Raw genomic sequence first — 26,098 nt, 5'->3', positions numbered from 1 at the left:
TTTGGTAGTAACTGACAATATTAAAAAAAAAAATTCCCTTACATCACTTGACATCTGATACATACGTGATACACATGAACAAAACCAAAATAAGATTGTCCCTTTAAACTTCAAGGGGAAGAAGACAGAAACAAAATTTTTAAAAGACTGCTTTAAATTAGCATTAGGGTTAAACGTTCTTAAAGAGTAAAGCTACAAGCTGACTGTTCAAATACTGTTTCTTTTATTTGGCGGGTTCACAGTCTTTAAACAATTACTATGTAACAAACCTGTGCTACCGTATTAGCAATGTTTCCATCAGAGCCCTTTACTGCCTTTCAACCTTACAGAGGTTTAACCCATGGACATGTCCTTACTCTTTCACAACCTAGTAAAAGTCCCTGGCCCCTGCTCAGTACAGAAGGATCCTCCGTTCAATTGCCTTGCGGCATATGGGGCACTCGCTCATCCGGTCTCCACAAAGCTGGCACGTTCCATGGCCACACAGAAAGATCATGTTCTTCAGGCGGTCCAGACACACAGGACACATGGTCTGGAAAAGATTGTGACAGGTTGCATAGTCAGTGGTAGTACTTATACACTATTGAATATGCAACATTTAAACTGCTGAAATTTAACAACTAACATGTCATCCTAAGCATAATTGCCATAGCCACTAAGCTAAAGTGGGGTTTTTTTAAATCCCATTTTTATTCCACATTGAATTAAAATATATGGGCTTTTCCTACTCCATCATGACACAAACAACTGCGTAGATTTTGTCTAAATATGATTCCTTTAATAAAGGCAATCCAGTAGTAGGTTGACATCATATTTTCAATATCATTACACAAGTTTGCAACATTAAAACATTCTTTAGAAGCATTCTCCTGTAATTACACCATGTAATCTTCCAGGGAACAAAACATACACAGCTTGATGTATGCAATGCTTGGGCAATGATTTACAAATTTCTTCTCAGGCTATCTAGCCATTCATATACTTACCTGCAAACACCGAGCACTCAACACTCGCCGAAACAACAAAAATGTTGCATAATCAATATGATATGTAAAACTTTAGCACTTTGTTTGTGAAAGTTATCTATATTTGCAACCAAAAGAACACCTCAAGTTTCAAATTAGGAACAGTGTAGTAAATCTGTAAGCTTCGCTCATAACAGCAGCACAGCAAACTTTTAAAATCAGTTTTAATTGCTGAACGTGAAGTGATAGTCAATGCCCTAAGTTCTTAAACAGCAAAATTCATTTTGTACCAAGCCACAAAGGAACAATGTCCTTCACCTTTGGCCATGTGCAGAAATTGAAGTTTTCATAAGGCATGTTCCTTCACCATAAACATATTGCAGCCATATGAGGATTTCATTTATAACAGTTTATAAAACGTTAGTAAATGAATAGATGTTACAAAAAATTAATATTAAGAACATTCTATAGATCAGATCAGATCAAATCAAATCTAAGATGTCCTCATCTGGAGACATACTACATATATCTAACATTTATAAATGTTGATCTCATACATAACATGAAATACTGACGAGGCTCATATTTGAAATACAAATTCATTTTATCACCATCTTGCACCTCTGACTTGCTTTTGAATTCATCATTGGGGCTTTACTTCAATTTGCTCATCACATGAGAGAGAATCAATAACAAGGTACCCTACTGAGAAAAATCTTAAAACACATTTTCTGTGAAATCAATAGGTATTACTTCCTAGGCAGTTTAACTGAAGACCAGAAAAATTCACCATAATTCTGCTTAAGAGTTTAAATTGGCATGGAATCTGGCCAAATTACAATTTTAATCTCCAGGATACTAGTTTAATGGGCTAGCAGGAAAATAAAACTTCCAGGTTAAAATCTTAAAGTCAATTTTATGTTTTAAAACGGCCCTGAAGGGGGGGTGTGCTAGAATTTCCACAGTACTGTAACAAAACGTTCACAAACTAAAAATTTACAGAAGGACTGTCAGTCAGTCCTGCTCATTATTCCATTCACACTAACTCATCACTTTCACATCCCACACATCAATGGGACTTTTAGAGTATTCCTCCTTCAGTTAAATTTACAGACTTCAGGTACCAGTGAAACAGCATTTCCAATGCAATGAATATGCTGCTGTGGGGCAAGTGTCTATAACTTGACAGAATTGGCATGATGACCTTTCATAAAGGACTGACAAAGCAAACACTCATCTTATCTTTGGGAAAATGCCCAATGTGTAGCCTTTATGTTTTGGCTAATTATTTGCTTTTGTGTCTAAATATAATGTCAGAATTATTGAAGTTACAAGGGTCTGTTTCTCTCCAAATCCTACACCATCATTTAATAATGAAAACATCCACTAAGGGGCAAAGACATAGTAAAAAAATAAAATCTTGTAAAACACCATTAGTTCAAACTGTTTCATTCAGTAAAGGACAGAAATCCCAACATTTTCATTTTGTAGTTATGCAGTGTTAGAAAATTGCCCTATTTCTCCTGCTTAGTACAAAAGTGGAGTATTTAAAATACATTAGCTGTTTAACTTCTTAACATGATACTATCTTGTCACTTAAGTTACTTCACACAGTAGGAGGACTCAGCTAGCAGAATAACAAGCTTCCTGTTTGTTACACAATTCTCTTCTGACACACTTTTCTCGATTAATTCAGCAGTTTCCCAGTGGGATACAAGCCCGGATAATTGAGTTTTATCCACCTCTGAAGGAGAATTCCTTACTTAACCACTATCTTACACTGCTTTTACAGTGAAAGTAAATTCACTGCAAGCCTTATGCCCCATTTGGGCAGTAGAAAATTGGGAGTGAGAAATAAGCAGTATCTCTAACTATTGTACTCTTTGTTAGAACATCCTCTGCATGAAATCCCGTTTTTTATCTTCCTGAAACATTTGCCTCCCATCTTCTGAAGGAAAACAAACAGTATAAAAAGGCACTATGCCTGTTCTATATGAGAATTACTTCTGCAGTTAAGTACTCTGGGAAAGTGCTCATTGCACCTTAAGTATAATTAGATTTGCAACTCAAATAATGTTTTTGTCACTAACCAGGTTTTCTAAACTTCTTGAAGTATCAATTCTTCACTATTAAAAACAGTTTTTACAACAATATACAGGTGCACAGTGACAAAATAAATTTACTTTTTAAGGAAGAAGAAAGTGATGTAAGTATGGTGAAGGAACATACATAAGGTATTAGATGGATGATGAAGATTATGTATAAAATGGAGTGAAGGTATTGCAATTACAGTCAAAAGGGTTCACATTCAGGGAATCCCTGAAGAATGGTGTGGTCATCAGATGTGGGAGATTCTGTTGACATCAGCATCACTTCTGCTTGGCACCAGAAATAGTTTTAAAAGCTTGCTGCACTAACATATTAGATTATCATTGAAGGTATGAGTTGAAACAAAGGCTTATACCTGCTGAAAGAGAACAAATTAATTTTAAGTAGAAAAATATCAATTGAACACAAAGACTGAACTGTTACAGCACAAATTAAAAGAATACACAATTATAGTGGAATGCAGTGCATAACTCTAAGCACAAATCTAAAATATTAGACGATCCATTTTAATCAGTCCGACTTACTACTCACAAGTATGATACAACTTGCTGTGTCACAAGACTTAAGTACAAAAGACACTAAAGAAAACTTAAAAAGCCTCAAGCCAAGAGGCATGCAAGGAATGACCAGAATCATCTCTTTCTAGTCAGAGGCACTGAACAATTTTGGCTACTGGCTAGCAAAATCCCAAAATCATAAAGAATAAAATTTCACTGAAGGAAAATGTACAAAAAACCCCTAAGAGCACATCTAATCAAGAAGAAGAAGTGAAACATGAAGCAGTTTTCTTTTCACGTGCCTATGCATAAGAATATCAGCATACCCAAACAGAACTCTAATCTTCTGTAACTCCTAAAGTACCCTGTAAAAATGTATCTGAAGAAAACAGATTACTTGCATTTAAGCATGCATCTGGCATCTTTGGCATGTATCATTTCATATGCCAAAATAACAACCTTATTCTTTCCATTCAGTAACAAAAAGTAAGGCAGAAGCTAAATAGCAGATGCAAGACATCAAAGATGACAGTAACATCTGGAGTTTCTAGGTAAGACAGAGTTGCATTTTAAAATTACAATTTCTAATCTGCATGTTCTTTACAGAAAAAAACTACACAGGAAATTGTTTTGAATTTCTACTACTGGGGTGCTGGCCCAGTCACCATATGACAGGAAGAGCTCTTTCCAGACGTTCAGTTGAGCATATCAGCTCTCAAATTTAAGGCATTTAGAAACACAGGCCTTAAAACTGGCAGTCTAAACATTCTAGCCCTGACTTTTATGCACATGAACAGCTGAATTCAACAACTACCAGGACAAGATGTGATGCTGCCATCACTGAAGTATTATGGACTGCTGTAAGCCTACTAGAGGCAAAGGGAAGCTAGAACACCTCAGTTTCCTGTATCCATGAAGTTTCTTCCAATTATGTTATATACATGGAAGGAAAATTCACATTATCAGGGTTCTAAGAGAGTAAGCTCATTCAGTAGTCAGAACCCTCATGGAAAGACCTGCAAACACTATACCTAATTACTAAGATAAGCCTCAACATTTAAATTCCAACTATTTGAATTACATGTATAATGCTTTCAAAGTTTTAACCTTGCAGCCACACAGTTTTTTGAAGTGTGTGTTCATTACACCCTTCATAAGACAGACAACTGTTAGCCATTTTTCCAAGGCAGTTAATGAACAGAAAAATCAAGATTAAGGTACATACAGAACAGTGAAGATGATCTACTTTTATCACAGTTCTGTGAAAACAGCTTCTGCTGTGCCTACACATTCAGGTCAGCTAAATAGAGAATGTACTGACTGAGCGAGCATCCTTTTTTAGTCACATCAACACACATGCCCTAATAGATGGATTATCGAATATGGACACTTGATTTTTTTTCCTTTAACCCTGTACACAGAGGACATACAAGCCACATCACACAAAAAATATTGGTCTTTTGACTAAAGTTTAAGACCTGATACAATTCAACATGTCATTCTGCTTTAAATAATAGAGGATACACTGGCTTTTTCAGTCAAGTAGTTCTTGCAATTAGTACTTAAAATTTTTATCCAGCACTTTTACCTGTTCCTTGATGTCTTGCAACTGTTGCTGAAGCTTCTGTACATCTGCATTGACATTAGTGTTGTCTTTGTCCTTCTGCAAAACTGGAATGTTTCCACTTGCTGTAAAATAAAAAAAAAAAAGATATGTAATTACACACCAATCTAATGAACCAAGAATAATTATTTCCAGTGTCACAGCTACATTTTTTCAATTATCTGAAAAAAATGTTAGTCAAGCATCTTTGATAATCCAGTTAAATTCACTACACCATCACTGCAGCTCAACAAAGATTTTCTTTGAGTTTAGTGGCAACACTTCTTTGACAAGTATTTCCATAATAACAATGACTGCAGTCCCTTAATGTTTTCAGAATTCTTATTTGTCAGTGAAGTTCCTGACATAAATATGTTTTGCACATGTTTAAAGAAGAAAAGCCAACTTCCTTCACATTCAAATGACTTTATCTACAGAGATGATTCCATTTGGTGTTCAAAATTGCCCAAGGAAGTAGTTCATTCAAAATTTGAACAAGCTCAGTTTAATATTCCTATATTTGACTGATCTGGGAAGCAATATTACTTCATGAAAGAAAAACTGTCAAGTCTTAAATTTCCAGTGTGAGTACTGAAAATCTGATTTTAGTGACTATTCTTAATATTTATCTATTTCAGAACATTATGACAAGGATGAACTAATATTCCAATTCCTATAAACTCAACTGAAATACTGTGTACCGCATATATACACACAGAGCAAATACAAATAATTTATAGAAATTACTCGAATAAATCACAAGAAGTTTAAAAACAAGTCATAGGAGGAGATGTAAAATTGGGCATTCTCTCAGGTAAGTTGCTTGTACCTAGATGCTACTTACCATTCCTTCAGAGTACCAGAGGTAAAAAAAAAAAAAAGTATTATTTGCTCATTTGCAGAGCCACAGACATTCTTCAGCTGTTCTTTCTTAGGGTATTAGTAAGTGGCCAAGTTATCATACTGTTTTGGATTCTACTCCAAATGCTGGAAGCAACTCTCCGGTGTAATGACTGGTAGTGTTACCACATTTGCTGCTTCCAATGCATAAAGTAGTGCAAACACCAAAGGGATACCTGGGTTAACACTGTTTTTGTTAAATTTTTCTTCAGAAAGGAGAGAAATATATAGATAATTTAAGAGAATGAGAATTAAGTTGGTGGAGAAACGTGAAAGAGTATGGGCTCTGGAGTCACTCACAAATATCATCACTGGTATCTTCTGTACCTTTCCCTCCGCAGCACATAATGAAAGGCACTCTTCGCTCAACCACTGCCCGACACTGCACACATTTCTTCATCAAGCTTGCACAATCTGAGGGAACAGAGAAATAATCAACTCTGAATCTTCCCACTTCATTTTTCCTTTTTCTATCCATGAGTTTGTTTATTCATAGAGTACCTATCCAGCAATGACTTAACAGATGCTTATAATAAAAAGAACTACTTGAGTTGATCTTCACATAATTTTCTGTAAATCACACCTAAACAATGTCCTATTTGGGACTGAGAGTAAACTTATTCTCTATCTCCTTTTAAGATATTTCAAGTGAACAGGTTCCTCTTTCTCAAATGGATGTCTAGTCCACAAAAATGACACAAGTCTCACACATTTGAGACCAGAACTTCCAAAAATGTCCTGGCTATCTGCTTTTTTCTTTAGAACAAAGAATCTCACTGGTCTAATGTTCCAGGCAAAGAGTTGCAGCTCTTTACCCTTAAGAGTAAACCTACATCTTTTGATATAACCCTAGAATGGGGGCTGACATTTTTCTGCTAAAGGCAAGTTATTGTCTCATATATGCTAAAATATTACTGTGAATCAAGAGAGTGAGTCCTATAAAATACATGAACTTAAAGACTCTCTAGTCTTGCTTGAAAAAGATGTCCAGAAAAAAAAAACTGGACAGAAATCATCTACAACTGTTAAACCTTTTGCTGTCCTTGTTCCATCTTAGACTTTGTAATGTGTACTGCACTGCTGAAATCCTTCACCACAGTAATCAATCTTTTTGTTGTCTTCTTTCCTGGGAAATGATTCAAGAAAACTTCTCTCATCATCTTTCAACTGCAGACAGTGAAAGAAGACAGATCAGGCTAACTATAGTCAGTGATTTTATGTCAGCTGCCTGAGCCAGAACAGAGGAAGAAACCAGACTTCTTTAGCAAGTCCAAGTAAGCAGTTACTCATAGGAATGATTACCTTCCCTCTTATGCAGATTCTCATCAATAAGGACCACTCTTTCCTAGGGAAATGACCCTTCAACAAAGCCCTAAAATGTCTGGAGACAAGGTGATAGCTGTATTCTCATCCATATATACTCAAAACAAAAAAATTTCTGGAGATCTCCTACGTACTTTTTCACTACACAGGATAAATCAAAGTGAACCATAACTGGTGCTCTTGGCAAAGATACATGATGTGACTTTTGGGCCCTTGTGCAAATCTGTAGATTAGTAAAGAAGCATACTAAGTATTTATTTACAGTTTTTTTAAAAACACCATTGGCATATCTGAATGCCTTCAAAAAGCTGCAACAAAACAACAAAATCAATTCTAATTACTTTCAAAGTGCTAATAATATAGAGTAAGTTTCTATAATGTGAGAAAGCCTTCTCACAGTTAAATAACTCAGATGAAAGTCCACATGTTTTGTAAACTTTTGAGAATCTCCAATTATTACCAGCATGACAAATACTGCCAAAATTCTGATGATCACCAGACTACCAAGTAAATTGAACCTGAAATCAGGTTACTAATGAGCTTTTAGCAATCTGATTAAAAACATTCTGTTTCATGATTACTTCAAAAAGAGGTCTTGTAAAGCTACTTACTCTCACAGGCACACATATGACCACAAGGCTGGAAGAGCACTGCTGCCTTTTTATCTGAACATACTACACATTCTTCAATCTGTAAAGAACAACACAGATGTGAGCAAAATGTATCTCCTGCTGTCTACATTAATTTGCAAGGCACGTGGGCTTCAAGAATCTCCATGTAGTGGGGTTTTTAACTAATTCAGCATCTCAAAAATGCAACTTAAATGAGTTATCACACTAACTTCTAAGAAGAGGTATTTGGTGACAATTTTTACACATTCAGTACAACGACAAGCACAGAGAAGCTGTTAGAACAGCACCAATTTCTTTTTCTTTTCTCCTTCTTTATTCCATCACAGATACTTCAATCAGGGCAGATCAGCCTGGTGAAGGGAAGTCTCCAGGAAGACGTTATTACAGCCTTTCTGCACTTAAAGATGGGAACAACCTTTTTTGCTGGGCCTGTTGCAGTAGTACAGGGAGTAATAGTTTTAGACTAAAAGAAAGCCAATTTGGACTACATATAAAAAAGAAATTTTTTACGATGAGGATCATGAAACATTGGAACAGGTTACCCAGAGGGGTGGTAGATGATCCATCCCTGGAAATATTCAAGGTCAGACTGGATAGGGCTCTCAGCAACCTGATCTCATTGAAGATGTCCCTGCTCATTGCATGGTATTAGATGTCAGTTACATGATAGATTTTAAAGGCCCCTCCCAACATTCTATGATCCTATGAAATTCACTTAAAAGGTACTTTCACAGAAATGCTTTCATATTCTGGGTTAGGGTTTCTCAAGCCCTTTTTTGTGAGAGCTGTATATATCATGGAATCATTGAATGGCCTGGGTTGGAAAGGATCTTAAAGATCCTCCAGTTCCAACCCCCTGCCATGGGCAGGGACACCTTCCACTAGACCAAGTTACTCAGGGCCCCATCCAACCCGGCCTTGAACACTGCCAGGGATGGGGCACATAGAGCATGATCACGGACATCACATACAATCCCATCTATATAGGCCTGGACCTCTTTCAGTACATAGAACTATTGTCCTGATTTATTAATTTCTCTAGCCTTGCAGATACTACTGCACGTTTTCATACAGAAAAGTTTAAATGAAATATTGACCAGATATTCCAACCTCTCAAGCTAATTCATCAAAAGAAATCAAAGGAAGGTTATCCACACAGCTTAGCTTTCACCTGGGAAAGCTGATTTCCATAGCTTCTTTAGATGGATGAGTAGAGGCAGAACCCCTCACTTTGCTGCTCCAAATCACCAAGTGGCAGAACCCTTTCACTGACTATAAAACCTAGAGAAAAGGAGCTTCCACTATGTTAGCATTTGGCTTTTGAACATACAAAATGCAGAACAGTGAATAGTATAAGAAGAATAAGAGTGAGTAGTAAAAACAGTGCAACTTTATATTAACAATTTTTATACTTACTCTGAGATGGAGAAAGAAACAACATACCACAGAAGCAGACTAATCAAATATGTTCGGAAAAGGTAAAAAAAACCAACCTAAACGGTTGGCTTTCCTAAAAAAAAAACCTCAATCAAACAAACAAACAAAAAAAAAAAAAAAAACAAACAAAAAAATCCCAAAGCCAAACCACAAATAAATCCAAGTGCAGAACATGAATTCTTTTATTAACAGCTAAAAAAATAACCAGGACAAGACCTGGTGATTACAAGGAATAAAATAATACTCAAACAGAAAAGATGGATGTACCCATATAGTCAAAACTACTTGGGAATAACCATTTGAGAAACTGTGGTCTCCAAAATAGGGGATGACTGGCTGACTCTCTGAAGGAAAAAGAAAGCATAATGAAACTCATGTTTCCAAAGAAAAAGAAGTGAAAGCTGAAAATAATTATTAACTACAGAAACAAGCACGTATTAACTCAGTTTACTGGCAGATAATCTTTCAAGCAGCCCTAAGGAACAGAAGAACTCAATATTACTGAGGGAAATGATACTTCAGAAAAAGTAGCAATTTATCTTAATATGAAGAGAAGATACCACGGCAGGGAGGAGATAGCCTATTTCAATCCTCAGGTGAGTCTATTACAACTCTGAGGACCTGAACAATAAAGATATTGCAAGGCTGGGAGAAGTAGGTACGACAGGCAAACAAAAAAGAACAAGATAGCATTATGATGCAAAATTAATTCCATCCAGTGAGATATGTAAGGCACAATACCACATAAAAGAAGACGTAAATTTCTTTGACATCTTTTTTCCATTTTCGTCACTTTTCCATGATAAAAGAAAGAGAACCAATAAACTTCACAGGTTTTTACCTTTGTCCTAGACTGAACTTGCTCTTTGCAGATGAGGCATTTTTTCACCCGTGGTGAGCACAAAGAACACGTGGCAATGTGACCACATGGACCAAACAGAGTATCTCTCTTCATGTCTGAACACACCATACATTCTTCTAAGGTTTCAGAATCATTGTTGATCATAGACGGGCTTCGGGAACCAACCTGCCCACTACAAAGAAACCTTGCAGTCAAACTTTTGAGAATTAAAAAAACCCCACTCAATTTAAAATGCACATCAACTAGCTGTTTATATACTCCTATGCACTCGGGCACCAACGTACGATCATAAAGCAATCTGCCTTTTCCAAGAAGTGCAGCTGACACGGGGTGCAAGGTCACACACTCGGGTAAGGCATTGTACAGAAAACAGGACACGTAAGTCAGGATATCGTATCGTGAACGCAAGAAGTTCCCCCCTCTAGTGCTGAGAGCTTGCTTTACCAACAGAGCCGTGTCCTGTGACTCCGTTCGGCACCGACCCCACGGCCGGCAGGGTCGGACCCCGGGCCGGAGCTGCGCTGGCCCGCAGGGGGCGCGCGTCCCCAGCCTGCCGCCGCTCCCGCCACGGGCGGCCACAGGGAACCGCCGAGGGATGGATGAGGCCGGGATGCACGGACACACGGACACACGCATACGCACGCACATACACATACGCACGCACATACACATACGCACATACACACACAGACTCCGAAACGAAATAAGCACCTTACTCCTTACCAGGGAACATCAATAAAAACAACATCTCCTCCTCACATTTTAAAAGTATTGTTTCGATTTCCATACAGGAATTCAGGATGGGAATCATTTGCGGCAACAGGGGTGGAACATAACTAGGACAAGGTGAATCATCTGATACTGCATGGACCTGATAACATGGTATTTCACTGAAACAATAATTCCTATAGACATCTGACCTACCACCTCATTCTCTTTTCACAGAATCATACGGCTGTTCAGATGAACAGCTACTCAGTAGGTGACTTCTCAAAGCAGCATCAACACTGAATTCATACCACTTTCTATCAGGCTTTGCCCATTTCAGTCATTAAAAGTTGTATGGACAGAGATTTCACAACTTCCCAGGCTAACCTGTCTGTAACGCTTAGTTATTCTTCCAGGGATTTTCCTCCAACCCCTTTGTGAATGAAGTTCTACCAATCCCCACTTGAAGATTGTAACCTACCCATTTTCCCCTCCCTCATACCAATATGCACAAAAGTTCTCTAAGACTTGGGTAAGTTTCAATTAATGCATTAATTAACGTATTCAGAGTACCATAAAAACTTAAAAGAATTAAAAGTAAAATTAAACAACCACACACAAAAAAAACCCACCAAATTCCCAGACTTGTATGTTTTAATTAGCTATTACTAATTAAAGGCTCAACATTTTAAATTAATCAATCTGTGGAAAGCAGAGATTTGGAAACTGTGTATTTTATGAATATACAAACCTGACTTTTTCTTTGTGACATTTAGCCAGTGCTTTGCAGAGACTTGGATCAGGGCAGAGATCGAGAGGGGACTGACCCTTCTTGTTACGAATGCCAAGGTCAGCCCCGTTGGCTGCCAGGAAGCAGGCAATAGATGCAGCACTCTTCTTCTCTGCTCCTTGAGTGCTAAGTCCCATTATTAACTGAAAGAAAACAAATATGTCAGCAAGAAAGACTCTCTAAACAGTTAGGAATTGTCTGGCTAAAGGAAAGCTACTTGACATGCACACATGCACATATATGCATAAATGTGTAAGCCCAAGGAAACGTCTCTAGAACTAAAATCAAAACAATTGCTTCATTTTGAGTCAGCAACATTCAGCTTTCCTTTAAGGAACTAAAATTCAGCAAGTTGAACTACTGAAGCACTCAATCTCCTGCACACCTATACTCACACGTGAAGTGGCTGTCCTTCTATGCAAGCACTGTAAAGGGCAAAGTTCCAGGGGGTATATTCAAAACACACTTCAGTATATACTCAAATTGCTGAGTTCAGACAAAATGCTACCACTACACCTGTACTGAAAACACAGCTGAACAGAGAAATGAATGCACACCTAGTTTTGGACCAGCAAGTAAAGTACCTGCCCAAGAAAGTAACAGAATGTCAGTCTTTCTCAACCTGGATGGATTAAATTCACACACTGTCCCTGTCTAATCACATAATGCTACTTTGCCCTTTTACAGCTGTTACTGTATCCTTTTGTCACTGCTTCACAGGGTCAGCTAGAAATAGAAAGAAGGCTGACTACCACAGCCCAGCAAGGAGTGAATTCCCCTACTCCAGAGCATTCTGGGACTCCTCCCAACATCTTTTTGCATTAATGCATTTTATCTGATCGAGCTTTAAGTTTAACACAGACTACACATAACACAGAACTGCTGGAATCACTAAGAACTCCGCAGCAAACTACGCTACACTGTATTCAAAGGAAGAGCTTTGGCAAAGCTAGGGCAGCTCCAACTCAAGGAAACCCAGGCTAGGAAGCACTTTTTTCAACCTCAGTCCATACATTTTATTTTTTTTTCCTAAATTAGAAGTTCTTATATCAATATGTATCACTGAGGCTACAAGACTCTTGAAGGCCACTTTATGAATTCAGATACTCCTGCATTCTTCCTCATGATTAGGTAAGAACAGTACATCTCCAAAGGCTTTATACCAGGAAAATCAGTAAGTTATGGAAACAAATGTTTCATGGTGTTTAGATAACAGAAAATTTTCATTTATTGAGACCATTTTTCTACATTTCAATTACAGCATTGGCTGAAGCAAAGCAGAGATTTTTATCTAGTTTCAGTCCTGATACTTTGGACCATGTTATTAATCCAGCCAAGGCAGCACAACATCCAGTGAAACTGATTTGCTCCAAGGTTGGCAGAGACATAATGGAACAGTCATTGACATTAGTCACAAAACCCCTAGGTCCTAAAATGCCTCTGCATGCAGTACAATTTGAAAACACGAGGACAACATTGCATCCTGCGACGTTTGTCAGAAAGTGTGCAACTTTCCAGGCACGAAGAATGAGGACACCACAAAACAACCCATGCACATATTCTCCATTATGTCTTGGTGCCCAGTATGGCTGCAGCAAGCTACCTCTGGAGGGGGTACTTTTTAGGGAGTACCCTGAAATGCATCAACACAGGCCAGTCCCAGCCAATTCACCAGTGAGGGAGAAGTCTCAGTGTAATCCACAAAAACTGTATAAATATCACCTAAGTAATTGTAACTAGTGAGCTACCTTTGAAGCAGTAAACATTTTCCATTTGTTTCTTTCTTTAAAGTTAGGATTTAGGCACTGGCAGTACTTAAAAGCATTTAAAGAGTCAAAAAGGCACCTATATTCAAACAAATCACTCAAAATGACCCTGGGAATAATACAATTATTTAGGATAAAAAGTATTCTAGGCCAGAACAGTGCATCTGTAATAAAGCAATTCAAATGACTTTTTTGTGGTGGAAGAGACTATACTTCAGAAAGTTTCTCTTCCTCCCAGCTGGACAATCACCACAACATGCTGGATGGAAAAACTTAAAAAATTATTTAAAGAAATGGTGTTCACTGGTTTTAGCACTTGGGCACAGAAATGTTTCTCAGAACGGTACCTAAAATGAGCAGGGCTTTGTGTACTATCAAGATCATTCACTACATGCATTTTAACTACAGTATCAAAAAATCAACTGAAAAAACCTGACAAAAATTGTTTTGGGTATAACATAAAATACCCCGAGTTGGAAGGAATTCACAAGGATCATCAAGTTCAATTCCTTGCCCTGCAAAGGACAGCCCCAAGATTCACATCAGGTGCCTGAGATCATTGTCCAGAAGCTTCTGGAACTCTGGCAGGCTTGGTGCTGTGACCAGCTCCATGGGGAGCCTGTTCCAACAGGCATAATGTTGGCATTCAGAAGGAACTATTAAAAAATATATATAAATGTTAAAGAATTAATTCCATTTAGTTCAGTTTATGAACTAATGATAACCAGTAAAAAGTATCATTTCATAGGTTAAACAGTGGTCAAAATAAAAAGTAACAAATTATACAATTTCAACGAGTTGCTGTCCAACCAACTCCATCAACTATGAAAAATCCCTAAAATCCTGCAAGTGCGAGTTTTCAGTTTATTCAACTGAAACAAAAAATAGAAATAATTATTTGTTGAAGTACTATGTACTATAAAGATGCACCCTACAGGCCTCAGTAGGTTGGAATCTCCATGACACCAGTCCAAAACAAATTAAAATTTAGCCAAGCAAAAATGAGCTCTAAAATACTAAATATTTACAGAGATGTGTTGCTATCACATTACCTAATTAAATCTGACATTTCCCAACTTTTAAAGGAATTAATGATGAATAATAAAAAAACCTCCCAAAACAAACCCTCAGTTTAACTCATTGCATTGCAAAGAAAGTCTTACTGATTCCCATGCTAAATTATTAATCCTATTTATCTTCTATTATCTATCACCTGTATTTGCAATTCCACACAAGACAAATTACCAATGTGTCCTTGGATAGCTTTAAAGGTCCAGATGCCTGCACATATTTTCACAGCTTCAATTCTGTCTTTGCTGATGTTCAATTTTGGGCCAAACGCAGATTAATACTTAAAATAGTTCAATGGTAAAATCTGGTTTATAGAATTTTTACCTTACTGTCATTTAAGTAAAGGTAAATAGGTACAGGTATTGTAAAGGGGAGACACATTTTCTTACACATGTTAGTCATATCTCAAATATCTCTTTCAAAGCTTATTGAAGTATATTTCAGAGAGATTAAGTAACCAATGTGAAAAAAAATTTGTACAGTGGAATTATTGTTTCGAACAAAGACTTGGTGAAAAGTTGGTGTATTTTTTTTTTGCAAAAAAATAATTTTTTTTCTAATTTTAACCCTCAGTTAAAATTATAAAACATTATACTGGTAACTAATTCAGCAGGTCAGCAGATCTGATCCACCATTATGTTGTGCATCTTTGATATCTAAAGAAAAAAAATTGTTCTTTTCCTCAATCTGAATTGCTCCATAATTTTATTTCTCCTTTGTCGCGCAGGTAAACTATCAACTTCACTTTTGCATATGGGGTTCACACAGCTTTTTGAGTGTGATAGTTTCTTTTGTTCAGTAAAACATTTTGGTTATTATTACCTGGAGGCTTTTTTACTAGTTCCTTACTACAGCACAATTTCTGAAATGAACTGTCAAAAATACCAATAAACATACAAAATTAAGAATGCCTTGTTCTAACAGAACATACTTTCAGAAAGTTATAGAAGCAACTAAGCAATTAAAGCTATAAAGACATGCAAGATGCTAAATCACAGAAGACTATTTCAGTCTCATTCTGTACTGCAATACTGTTCAATTCTCTTTCTGAAAAAGCTACTTTGATTTTTTGGCAGCCGTACATGTTCACTATAAAAGAGAAATTTGTATAAATACTTTTGAGCTACATAACCCTTTTTTTCTTCAAAAAAGGTAATGACTTCATGTGAAAAGCCACATATAACAATATGATTTCTGCCTACACTGCAGTTCAATGCAGGATGTCTACATAAACTTATGCTGCCAAAACCAAGTCCAACAGTACAGAACTAGACAAAGAGAAAAATATACATGGGGGAAAAAGGAATAAATAAATGTGTTTTATTTACTGTGTTCTTTGATGGCTCCCAAGCAGTATCTACCTTGCCCACATCTTGCATGTCTTGGAGTTGGCGGAGCTGTGATAGGGTGTGGTGTCTCAGGGCTTCATGCAGGGGAGTATCCCCATCTTTATCCTGAATATCCAATTTAGCACCTGCACGGACTAAGAGCTGAAAAGAGAGAGAGCCCAAATTAAAAAAAAAACAAAAAACAAAAATAACTCCATTTAGAATTAATTTCAGAAAATTATGGTTTAGGATTCTCTAGGAGGTTCAAAAGGGCTACTCCTATCTTGCTACAATTCACAGTTGAATTAATTTAAATTTATTTTCCATATCTGGAGCCCAGCCCTCAACCAAAGCATTTATCTGTCTCAAATATCAAGCTTATTTCAGCAGAAGACTAAAGCTTGCCTGTGCTCTGAGTGCTACAAAAGACACAATTTTAGAGGATTCTTTCTACTTCCTTAGACTTTAATTCTTATAAGACAGCATACAAACAATGTAATGTATTACAACAATACATGCAATACTTAAGATAGGTATATACCCTTTACTATTATTATTAGGTTACAATGACCTCAAAAACCACCACTTTCACACCGTGCTAAACTCTACAACTTAATTAACAGCATCTTTGTATTACCAAAGTAGTTAAGCATGTACATCAGTTTCCCCTAATTCAGAAGACATAAAAACCAATGACAAAATCAAAAAATATCTCAGAGCACTTTGGAAAGTAATGAACTGTAAGACTCGTCTCTAAGGCTAATTTTAGACACCCGTTCCTGTTCACATGACACAAAACAAGCACAAGGCTGCACAGGCCCTCCTATCCCTATGGCCTTTGCATACAGCCCTTCCATAATTCAACCCACCAGAACTTTCTTAAATACACTGTTGAGCAAAACAAAGCAACACATGCTGACAAAAAAGTACCAACTGCCCCTAAAAATTAAACCCTGTCACTGTCGCCATTCAGAAACCTGTGGGCAGCAGCTGAGGTTTTAACTCTAGTTTTTGAGCTTCTGCTACTCTGCAAAACTGGGATTAGCAGTAGAGACAAAAGGCATAACCTAAAACCAGGAATACACAGAGGGATCTCGTTCTTTGGAACCCACATGCTTTCAAGAAGCTCAGTTTCTCAGAACCAAAGAATCTCAGACTTCAGAACAGGCTAAAAGGAAAACAGCTTAAAAGGAATTCAAAGCTTAATTTTCAAGTAAGTATCTGCCTGCAATTATTTGCAGCTCACTATTTCCCCAACCTTTTCTTCCTCAAGCAAAACCAAGAAAACCAACTAACAGTCGACACAGTCTAGTTTCAACTTCTTACACTCTCTAAATGGATTTACTCCAGCCAAATTTCTTTCCTCATATTCATATCTTGTGTCTGCCACTAAATCTTTAGTGCTTAGAGTTTCTCCTGGAATCCTTGAAAACCACAGAACTTCAGAGTCTTTGCAGAAGTTTAAAAGATAACTTAAAAAAGGCAAACCACTGCCCTTTGTCATGGCAGAAGGACTTTTAAAAGAACCCTGCTACCTTTGACCACTATTCCACAAATGCCTGAGGGTACAAACCCAGCCCTGGAAGATATCCAATAGGAATTAATTTTGAAATATGGAGCCAACGTGTTCTTTGCATGGCTGCATGAGCTATTTTAGGACTTCTTAAAGTTAATCCAGCTCTGAAAAATGGATACTCTGCAGGGTCATTCACTTAAACATTCTCAGCTATAAGCATGTCAGTCAAATACACATGCTAATTCTTCTACATGCCTACCTTCCTGCTCATCTGCTACATTAATATTGTATTCCCAGGTACTGTGTAAATTCCAGAAGGGCACCAAGAGTTCACCAAACACAGCTGCCAAATAGCTTGCAGGATGCAAGTGGCACTGACTCTAGGAAACCATTCTTCTGGTAGCAAGCAGTTCCAGATATAGGGCCATATCACATGTTTCACTGTAATGGGATCACACCCATCAACTCTCAGAGAAGGAGAAACCTTATGGTAAAATAATGCTTAACAGAATACAGGTCTGGATAGAGGGGACAATTCTATGTAGGCCTGAATAAGAGACAGTGTTTCATACAAGATTACTCTACAAAGATTAAAAAAATAAGCCAAATTGATGTATCCACTCTGAGAGCAGTGAGTGCTTTCTCTGAGCCTCAAAAGCCCACACTAGCAAGGCAAATGGTCACACAGATCCTGTATGACAGTGCATGCGGGTCAGAAACAGCAAGCTGTGCCAGATTCACACTCCCTGTGCTAGTAACAAAGCTTTGTTAAGTTGAATATTAACTTTTGCAACCATGCAAGCAAAAATCCAGGATAGCATTCCTTTCACCAATAAGGTACTACTGTTAACTGCTTATAGGTCTCCCAAGCTCAGAGCAGGGAATGTTAAACACTCAGAGACTGAAAAGTAGTTAAGGTCATCAAAAGACGTTTCATGTTACAATTTGCAAAAGCTATGAGCAAGAATAACTACTCATACAGCAAAAGGCATCAGAAATTATATTTGAAGGTCCCCTTACAGCATCACGAGATTCAGACAAGAAACAGCCTAACACATTCTTCCTTACTAAACAAGAAGGGATGCTAGAATTGGCAGCCACACAGAGGAAACCATAATGTACGTGTACAAAAATTTAGCATGCCTCAAGTGGCGTTCATATTGCTGACTGACCTTCTGTGCAAGTTGGCAGGCTTCTGAATTAAACAAAATCCATCAAACAAACATGCAGTGACTATATGTTGTCAAATAATTTTTAGATGTTCATGAAGTATTCATATTAACAGCCGCCATCAGCTTTAGTCAAATGCCATTAACCATATGGCTTACTGCAAATAAGATACTTACCCTAACAATTTGTGTATGCTGTCGTTCAACAGCAAGATGAAGAGCAGTTTGCTGGTTAACATTCTGGATATCCAGGTTAGCATTGCCCTGCAAGATATACAAACATTAGAGCATTATCATTCCAGAATTCATCTACAGGCAAGGCAGTCCATTAGGACACTGACTACAACCCTGAATACAATTCCTAGTTGGGGGATTTGAGAAGTGATTAAATACTTCAATTATTCACTGTACAGATGCTAATCTGTTGAATGAAACTAGGTATCAAATTTTTCAGTCCCTCTGCATCATTAGGCCATTGTAACAATCTCAAAGGCAAGTTTGACCTTTAGAGCTCAGCACATCCTTCTCTGCTCCACTGCTTCTGCATTGCAACTGCAGGCATAAAGCAGCCAACTATTTTCACATCAGATGGCTAACCAAAGCATGACATTTAAATCCTCCTGAGGAAGAGTGTCCTACCTGATGCACCAGAAGTTCAGCCACTTCCACATGATTATTGAGAGCTGCCAGATGTAGGGCAGTGTAACCATCATCTTTTTTCTCATCAACTATCCACGGTCGTGGTAACTTGGACAACAACACACGCATTGCACTGAAAAAAATATGCAGAGATGGCATAAACACCCCTACAATGTATGCTGAATGACTATAGAAGAACAACATTAATTCTCAGAACTATGTAGTAGTGGCTAAAATAATTTTAATCTTTTTTCAAACAGAGAAAGTAGGTGAAAATCAATACCAACAGTTCCAAAGCAAAATAATTTCATGTTCATTTCCTTCTAGTTAAAGCATACAAACAAACTACACAATGCCTGGAACAGTGTGAGGATCAGGTTTGTTTTGCAGAAGAATGCTATCTAGCAGTAAAAATTACATTAAAGAAGTATTCAAACAAATTCTGAAATATAGATAAAAGAATTTTCTCCCTCAAAACCATTAAGTAAAGAATCCTTTACTTAAGTATTTATTGACCAGGTTCCACTACATTATATTTCTTTAAAATCATCACTTTATAAACTGATGCTGTGGGCTGTAACAGTTAAAAATACGTTTCTGAGAAAGAAAATGGAGCAAGATATCTTAAGCACAGACAAAATAAATGCTGAATCTGTGAAGTACTAGTGGGATATTTTCTTAACATATAATGGTTGAGTATAACATACCATGGCAGTGTCTGGTAGTCAGGGGGTAGGATGGGGAAAAGCAACTTGAGTACCGCAAGTATTAAAGCTAACTAAATATCATGAAGTCCAAAGACTGAAGGTTAAGGGTATTAACAACACAGTGTATTAATGCTAGATAAACAAATTGCTCAATCTTGTATTCTCTGAGAAATACAGTTTTCTTAAGCTTACTTGTCTTCACTTAGCTTTTGAAAGACATAAGTTACCAAACTTAAACCCCTTATTGTCTTATTTTTATAAACAGCATATGCAGCTCCCTTATGACAGTTCCTTAAAGACAAGCACAAAACCAGAAACTGCTACAATCCCGTGCCAAAAAAACCTTTTCTGTCATCTGATGTTTCTCTACTGTTGAATGCACATGCTACCTACAGGAGAAACAGAGCTTCTGCACAGAATTCAAACTTTTAAAATCCAAATAATACTTGCTAATGCAAGTGGAGTCACTCAGTCACACAGTGCCTTGCAAGGCAGATAATGTACCTGAATTAATTCAACAAAAACAGTTCTTCATTAGAGTTCTGGTATCAAAAATGTGGGATCTCAATAATCCTCAGAAATAGCCTCATAAACTGAACCTCCCAGCTTTTACTTCTAAATACCTTCAAAGGGTATGAATGACTGCCCTGTCAAGTAATAACTGAGCTCCCAGTTCATTCCAATCATTTGTCACCTTGAACATCCACACTGAGGTAAAGTGCTATTCACTCCTAAGCTCTCTTTTAGAACAAGCCAATGAGTTTCCTAATAAAAAAGCTAAAAGCTGTGTCTAGGCACAGCTCACCCTAATAAGCCCTCCTTATAAGCAGAGAAGTCTGTGAGGTAGACTATTGTACAAGTAAGGAAATGCACTCCTTCCTACACACTGCTCAGATGCTCCCATAAGAGACCCTGTTTATTAAGCATCTCCATTCTCCAATTGTAATGTGGAGCATCCACTGCCAGGCTATTCTGGATGTTTGTCCTCCTCAGAGTGGACAGAAGCCATTCTCAGCCTCTTAGGATTTTTTTGTTTTCCTGGCAGAAAGCTTCCCACTTCTTCACAGTCCAATATATATATATATTATAACACAGCAATATAAGACAACAACACTTAACACATTGTACATTGCTCATTGTGAGCCATTGCTCAGCTTCTATTCATAATGCCTTCTACAGCTCTCTCATGGGCTAGGAAGAAAAGACTAGAATACTTCAGAAAAAAACAAACAGTGGCAACATTTATTTTTTGAGAGATTCACTTATGTGGGATTTTTCAAAATTAAGGCTAATTTATACCAAAGCCTTATGAAACGTGGCAAAATGAACCAGTATCAGTTGCACTGATAAGTAGCCTATTTTGTAATGCAATGATGCCATATTTTCAAATCTTGGCAACATCAGAACTGTGTTTAGCCGCTTTTCCTGAGGCAGCATGTTTGGAGCACTTGGTTTGTTTGGTATCTGGGCACACCACCACATCAGCTCTTCAAAATGCTTGGCTGATACAAAGCACACAGCACAACAAGACTTCTACAGTGGCTTCCCACAGGGCATCATGTCATGTAAGCTCTTTATCTTCACCTGCCAGGCTCAGTGCTTCTAAAGACCCCGTAAAGCTCTAGGGTATCTACTGTGGATAGTCTTACTGGCAGAAGCAATATGATTATGAGCAACCAGGAAAGATGATGCAACAATAACCCAAGAAAGAGACAACAACCAAGAAATTTTTCTTACAACTGCAACTACAACTTGAAGAACACTACGGAAAGGCATCAACACTTTAATTACAGCCAGCTTGTCTCCAAAGTAGCTCAAGTCACTAAACAAGAAACTGTCCTAACCAACTCAATGGTATTTTTTATCCTTTTCTTCAGTAAGGAAATAAGAAAATTGCCAACTATAAATAAGATAAATAAAATTTAAAGTACACTGACACACTTCATCAGATGCCTAAATATGTAAACGTACTTCAGAAATACTACTGACATGTCTTTAATACACACTAACCTTTGAAACAAAAATAAGTAACCAACTAACTCAGTATATTGCATACTGTGAAGAAAAATCACTCACCAGATCCTCTTTCAAATCTTTAGTTTGCTGTCTTATACCAGAAACAAAATTTATCTGAAGTTTGACTGAAAAATATCTGGAGGTATCCTGATTTCAGAGAAATTAAGATGCCTGCTACATTTTTGGATGTTTTTAAGACGCATTAGTCTCACTGGAAAAACAGAAGGCCCACCAAAACAAATAAACGGCTTCTGTGTGGAATAGATTTTTATCTCACTGTTCACAGCAAATCATCACAGGGCCAGGAACCATTACTCAGTTGTTTCTTTTTTATTCAGAAAAAGACTATACCACTCTTCCAGACCATGCTATATTACGGGACAGCAGGATAGAAGGACTATTTCATGGAGTGACACCTTAAAAGTCTGCAAGATATTAATATGCTACAATGGTAAATTCAGCTCAGCGGCTGCATCCTCCTCCTCATTAGATGAGAGGTAGTTTCTTTTAAATTTTACAGGATTTTCTAGAGCTACTGCCAAAATTTTGACAGCTAAGTGGCTACTATTCAGAGCAGCACTCACTGGAACAGGCAAACATCATAAAAAGTAACATTAGAGAATTAATGTTGCCAGTTACACAGTAACTCTTGATTCACTCTTCCTCATGAAGTATTACAGAAGAAGCTGGGTTGTGTTGCTGTTTTTAAGATGATAACATAGATATGAAAATTTACTTTTATCTTGTATACATGAAACAAACCACAGACTGCTTCCACTGCAGTTGTATTGAAAAGATCAAGAAATCAGCAATTCTATTAGTAACCCTGATCATGAAAATGGCTAAAGAAAACTTTTCAAACTATCATCTTCAATGTGTTCAACTGTAACAGATTACATGGCTGTCTGAGGAGCTGCAAAGATTATTGATGAAAAGCTTAAAACTCTTTATTGAAACACTGACCTTATGCCATCACCAGGCTATTGGTACATTATTACTAAAGCATCATCAATAAAAAAAAAATTGTAACAGGCAAGCTTTGGTATTTGTTGGTCTGTAGCATTTTCAGCTTAGGGGGAAGCTCGTAAAGATTTTGGGCATTTCTTAGCTGGATGACCATTTGCAACTTCCAAAAATTTCTAATGGAACAACATGAGAAAAAACTCTTGAGAATTTCTGAGGGAGTTATCTGAAAAGCCTTAATATGGATAAGTAAACTATTGCTTCTTTTCTAGGAGCTAAACACATGCTCAGTCAAAAAGGAACAGGAACACTCATGGGCGTACAGGGGGCTGAGATGGAGGTCTCTGCTGCTTTCCAAGGCACAGCTGTTGGGGGTACACTGACTTACACTGTCCAATGTAATTCATCCCCATAAAATGACAGCCCAAACTCTAATAGTTAAAAGTGATTTGGTCAAAGCAACATCCACTAATATGGTGCTACAATTAATTTGAAATACAGAAGAGTAACAGTAAATGTTGCTGTTGCATGCATCTTTATCTGACCTTGCCACATGAGTAATACTTTCTTTTTCTTCTTTTTAAATTCAGGTTTTTAGAGAGTCTCGAACCACAGCTTAACACATATAGGATCATATATCTTGGATCCATCATCACTTGTATTGATAGAGACCTTACAGATCATCTTATTCCAGCCCTTGCCATGGAAATTTAGCAGCAAGAATTGTGTATTTGCAACGTAAGATATGTCACAGATCTGAACAATACACTAGTTCACCTTCAGCCACAAAGAGCACTTGTTTCAACACCAGTTGAAATCAGTTACCAACATCAGACACACAAAAAATAAAATTATTCTTATGATGGAAAGTTAGTATATGATATATTATTCATTACCAACTCACATATAAAATGTTGGGTTTTATGGAATTTTTAAAGATGCTCATCAGTACTCTCTGAGAATGCAACACACAATAACATTTATTTGGAAAATCTACAAGATAAAAGTACTTTTAAACAAGATGAAGCTCAGCACCTCATTGTATAAAAACAATTCCAGATTTAGCAGTCTTAACTGCAAAAGCATCCTTGCACCCTGTTTAAAAATACACAAATAAAATCTAGAGAAGACTGTCTGCCACCAACTGCAATTTGACTGCAGAATGAGTTAAATGAAGGTTGAGGGTTTGTGGCATAGTGGTGGGATGGGTTTGTTTGGCCTTTCAGGGTTTGTTTGTGAAGGTTTTTTAGAAACAAATACTTAGGCAGAAAAAAATTAGAAAGGCTACCTCACAACCTGCATAAGCACATTTAACTTAAATTGCTGCTGAAAGAAACAATCCCACTTTTTTCTGTGCACTTCAGTTCCTGCATTATGTTGGCTCTACAGACACATCATTTTCTAGCAAGTGAAACAACCTGCCAGACTCCTGATTTGGCAAGTTTGCTTTCAGACAGATCAATGAGATAATCCAACCTACCCTGCAACTTCATGATCACTAGAAGCAATAGGAGTAAGGAAATCACAAAGCCAGAGCTGCGGGGAGGGCAGACCACCCTTTCCAGAAGCAAAGTCTTAGATCAGCATAAACTTATCACCAATCCTATCACCAGAGGTTGTAATGATTCACTGCACTTTCTATTACAGGTTTTTCTACTTTCATGCTATTGTCCTCCCTCAACTCAAGTTTCCACTGTCTCAGTGTGTGTGACATGGTTTCATAATGTATTTTACAGCAATCCTGGCTTGAAGCATTCTCCACATACACCACCTCCCACCCCCACATAGTTCACTCCAGACTCCCAACCCTGGCTCAGCTAAACCCGTTCACCTGCCTCCTGTTAGAGCCTCAAACAGCTGAAGGAAGAGTTCAAATTTAAAGACTGCTTCTATGGCAAAGTTTTCTTTTAAGACTGTGTAGTCTGACATGAATTTTACAATACAACAGAAGAAAAACCACATTTTACTAAAATCCTTTCTTGTCCTGTTGACTCCCACCTCTGCTCACAAAAAGCTCCCACAAAAACTGGTCCCAACACAGCATCTGAAGAGACAACCCCTTCTGTTGGATTATTTTGCATATGGAATAGTACTCCAAGCCTTCTCACTGTGAAGCCAAAGAAACATTTGTACCAACATAGTGCAAGAAGTAACACAGGAGCAGGACAGTGCTATTTTTGGCAACCATAGAATCGTAAGTGCACGTCAGCACACAACTTCAAGCCAAATCAGCTCCCTGATCTGATTCACACCATACTTGCTGTACAACACAGAGAGAACCACTGGAAGAATGAAGGAGGAAGTATCTATCTCTCAGGAACAAACAACAGGAAGAGATTAATACCTTAGACTGGTACTACTGAGCACATTGTACCTTCAAATTATAGCTTAATATTTCATATCTGACCAATGGCCTAGTTAGTAAAAGTTTAAGTAGGCAGACTGTTTCCTTCGTTTTGCTTCTCAGATTTTTCAAGCATCTCTTGCTTTTGAAAAATCTATTCCAATATACATGTAACCAAAGAAACAATAAGGTATATACATTTACATGGAATTCGCAAGAACGTATCGCACAACAGCTTTGTTTTCAGTGAATAATTATGAAATCAAAAAGAAAAGAAAAAATGTGACTTTTACCAGAAAGCAACAGAAGTTACAGGGTAAATAGTTACCAAGCACAGGATAAAATCACGTCAAAAAGAAGCAGCAAGGGAAGCATAAACCCAAGATACTGGTCTGCTCAGGATTTTGCAATTCAGTCTCTACCCTACCATACTGAACTTATAACTACTACTTTCATCAATATTAATTGAATGGCATTTCAATTTAATAAATTTGTTTCATTTTAGATTGAGATATTTTCACCTTTTTCATCCTTCTTGCTCCCAAGCAAAGATTGTCTGCAAAATACAGAGAAAGTCTTGAAGTATTTGGGTTCCTGAGTGTTGTATTTAAATGCCTAAATTTCAGTTATTCCTTTTTAAAGAAAACATTGCATATACTCCCCATGAATATGAACATCCCTCTTCACATTTTGACTATGTAGTTATTAGGCTTGCCATGAGCTGATTTTGTAAACATGAAAGATTAATGCAGT

The 26,098-nt window shown here is 37.3% G+C and overlaps 1 protein-coding gene across 1 annotated transcript in view; it reads right to left on the bottom strand.

Annotated features, from left to right (window-relative positions):
- Nucleotides 1-391: 391 nt before the first annotated feature.
- MIB1 (MIB E3 ubiquitin protein ligase 1) overlaps nucleotides 392-26,098 on the bottom strand; it is a 69,991-nt gene continuing 44,284 nt past the window's right edge. The window contains exons 13-21 of the mRNA XM_062488479.1: nucleotides 19,316-19,448; nucleotides 18,854-18,940; nucleotides 15,992-16,153; nucleotides 11,788-11,969; nucleotides 10,308-10,500; nucleotides 8,009-8,087; nucleotides 6,375-6,488; nucleotides 5,160-5,260; nucleotides 392-532 (exon numbers count right to left, since the gene is read on the bottom strand). Coding sequence (XP_062344463.1) covers nucleotides 392-532; nucleotides 5,160-5,260; nucleotides 6,375-6,488; nucleotides 8,009-8,087; nucleotides 10,308-10,500; nucleotides 11,788-11,969; nucleotides 15,992-16,153; nucleotides 18,854-18,940; nucleotides 19,316-19,448 — 1,192 coding nt within the window. The remainder of the gene's footprint in view (nucleotides 533-5,159; nucleotides 5,261-6,374; nucleotides 6,489-8,008; nucleotides 8,088-10,307; nucleotides 10,501-11,787; nucleotides 11,970-15,991; nucleotides 16,154-18,853; nucleotides 18,941-19,315; nucleotides 19,449-26,098) is intronic.

This window comes from Cinclus cinclus, chromosome 1 (genome assembly GCF_963662255.1).
Source record: "Cinclus cinclus chromosome 1, bCinCin1.1, whole genome shotgun sequence".
NCBI lineage: Eukaryota > Metazoa > Chordata > Aves > Passeriformes > Cinclidae > Cinclus > Cinclus cinclus.
This window is presented reverse-complemented; position numbering and strand designations above follow the sequence as displayed.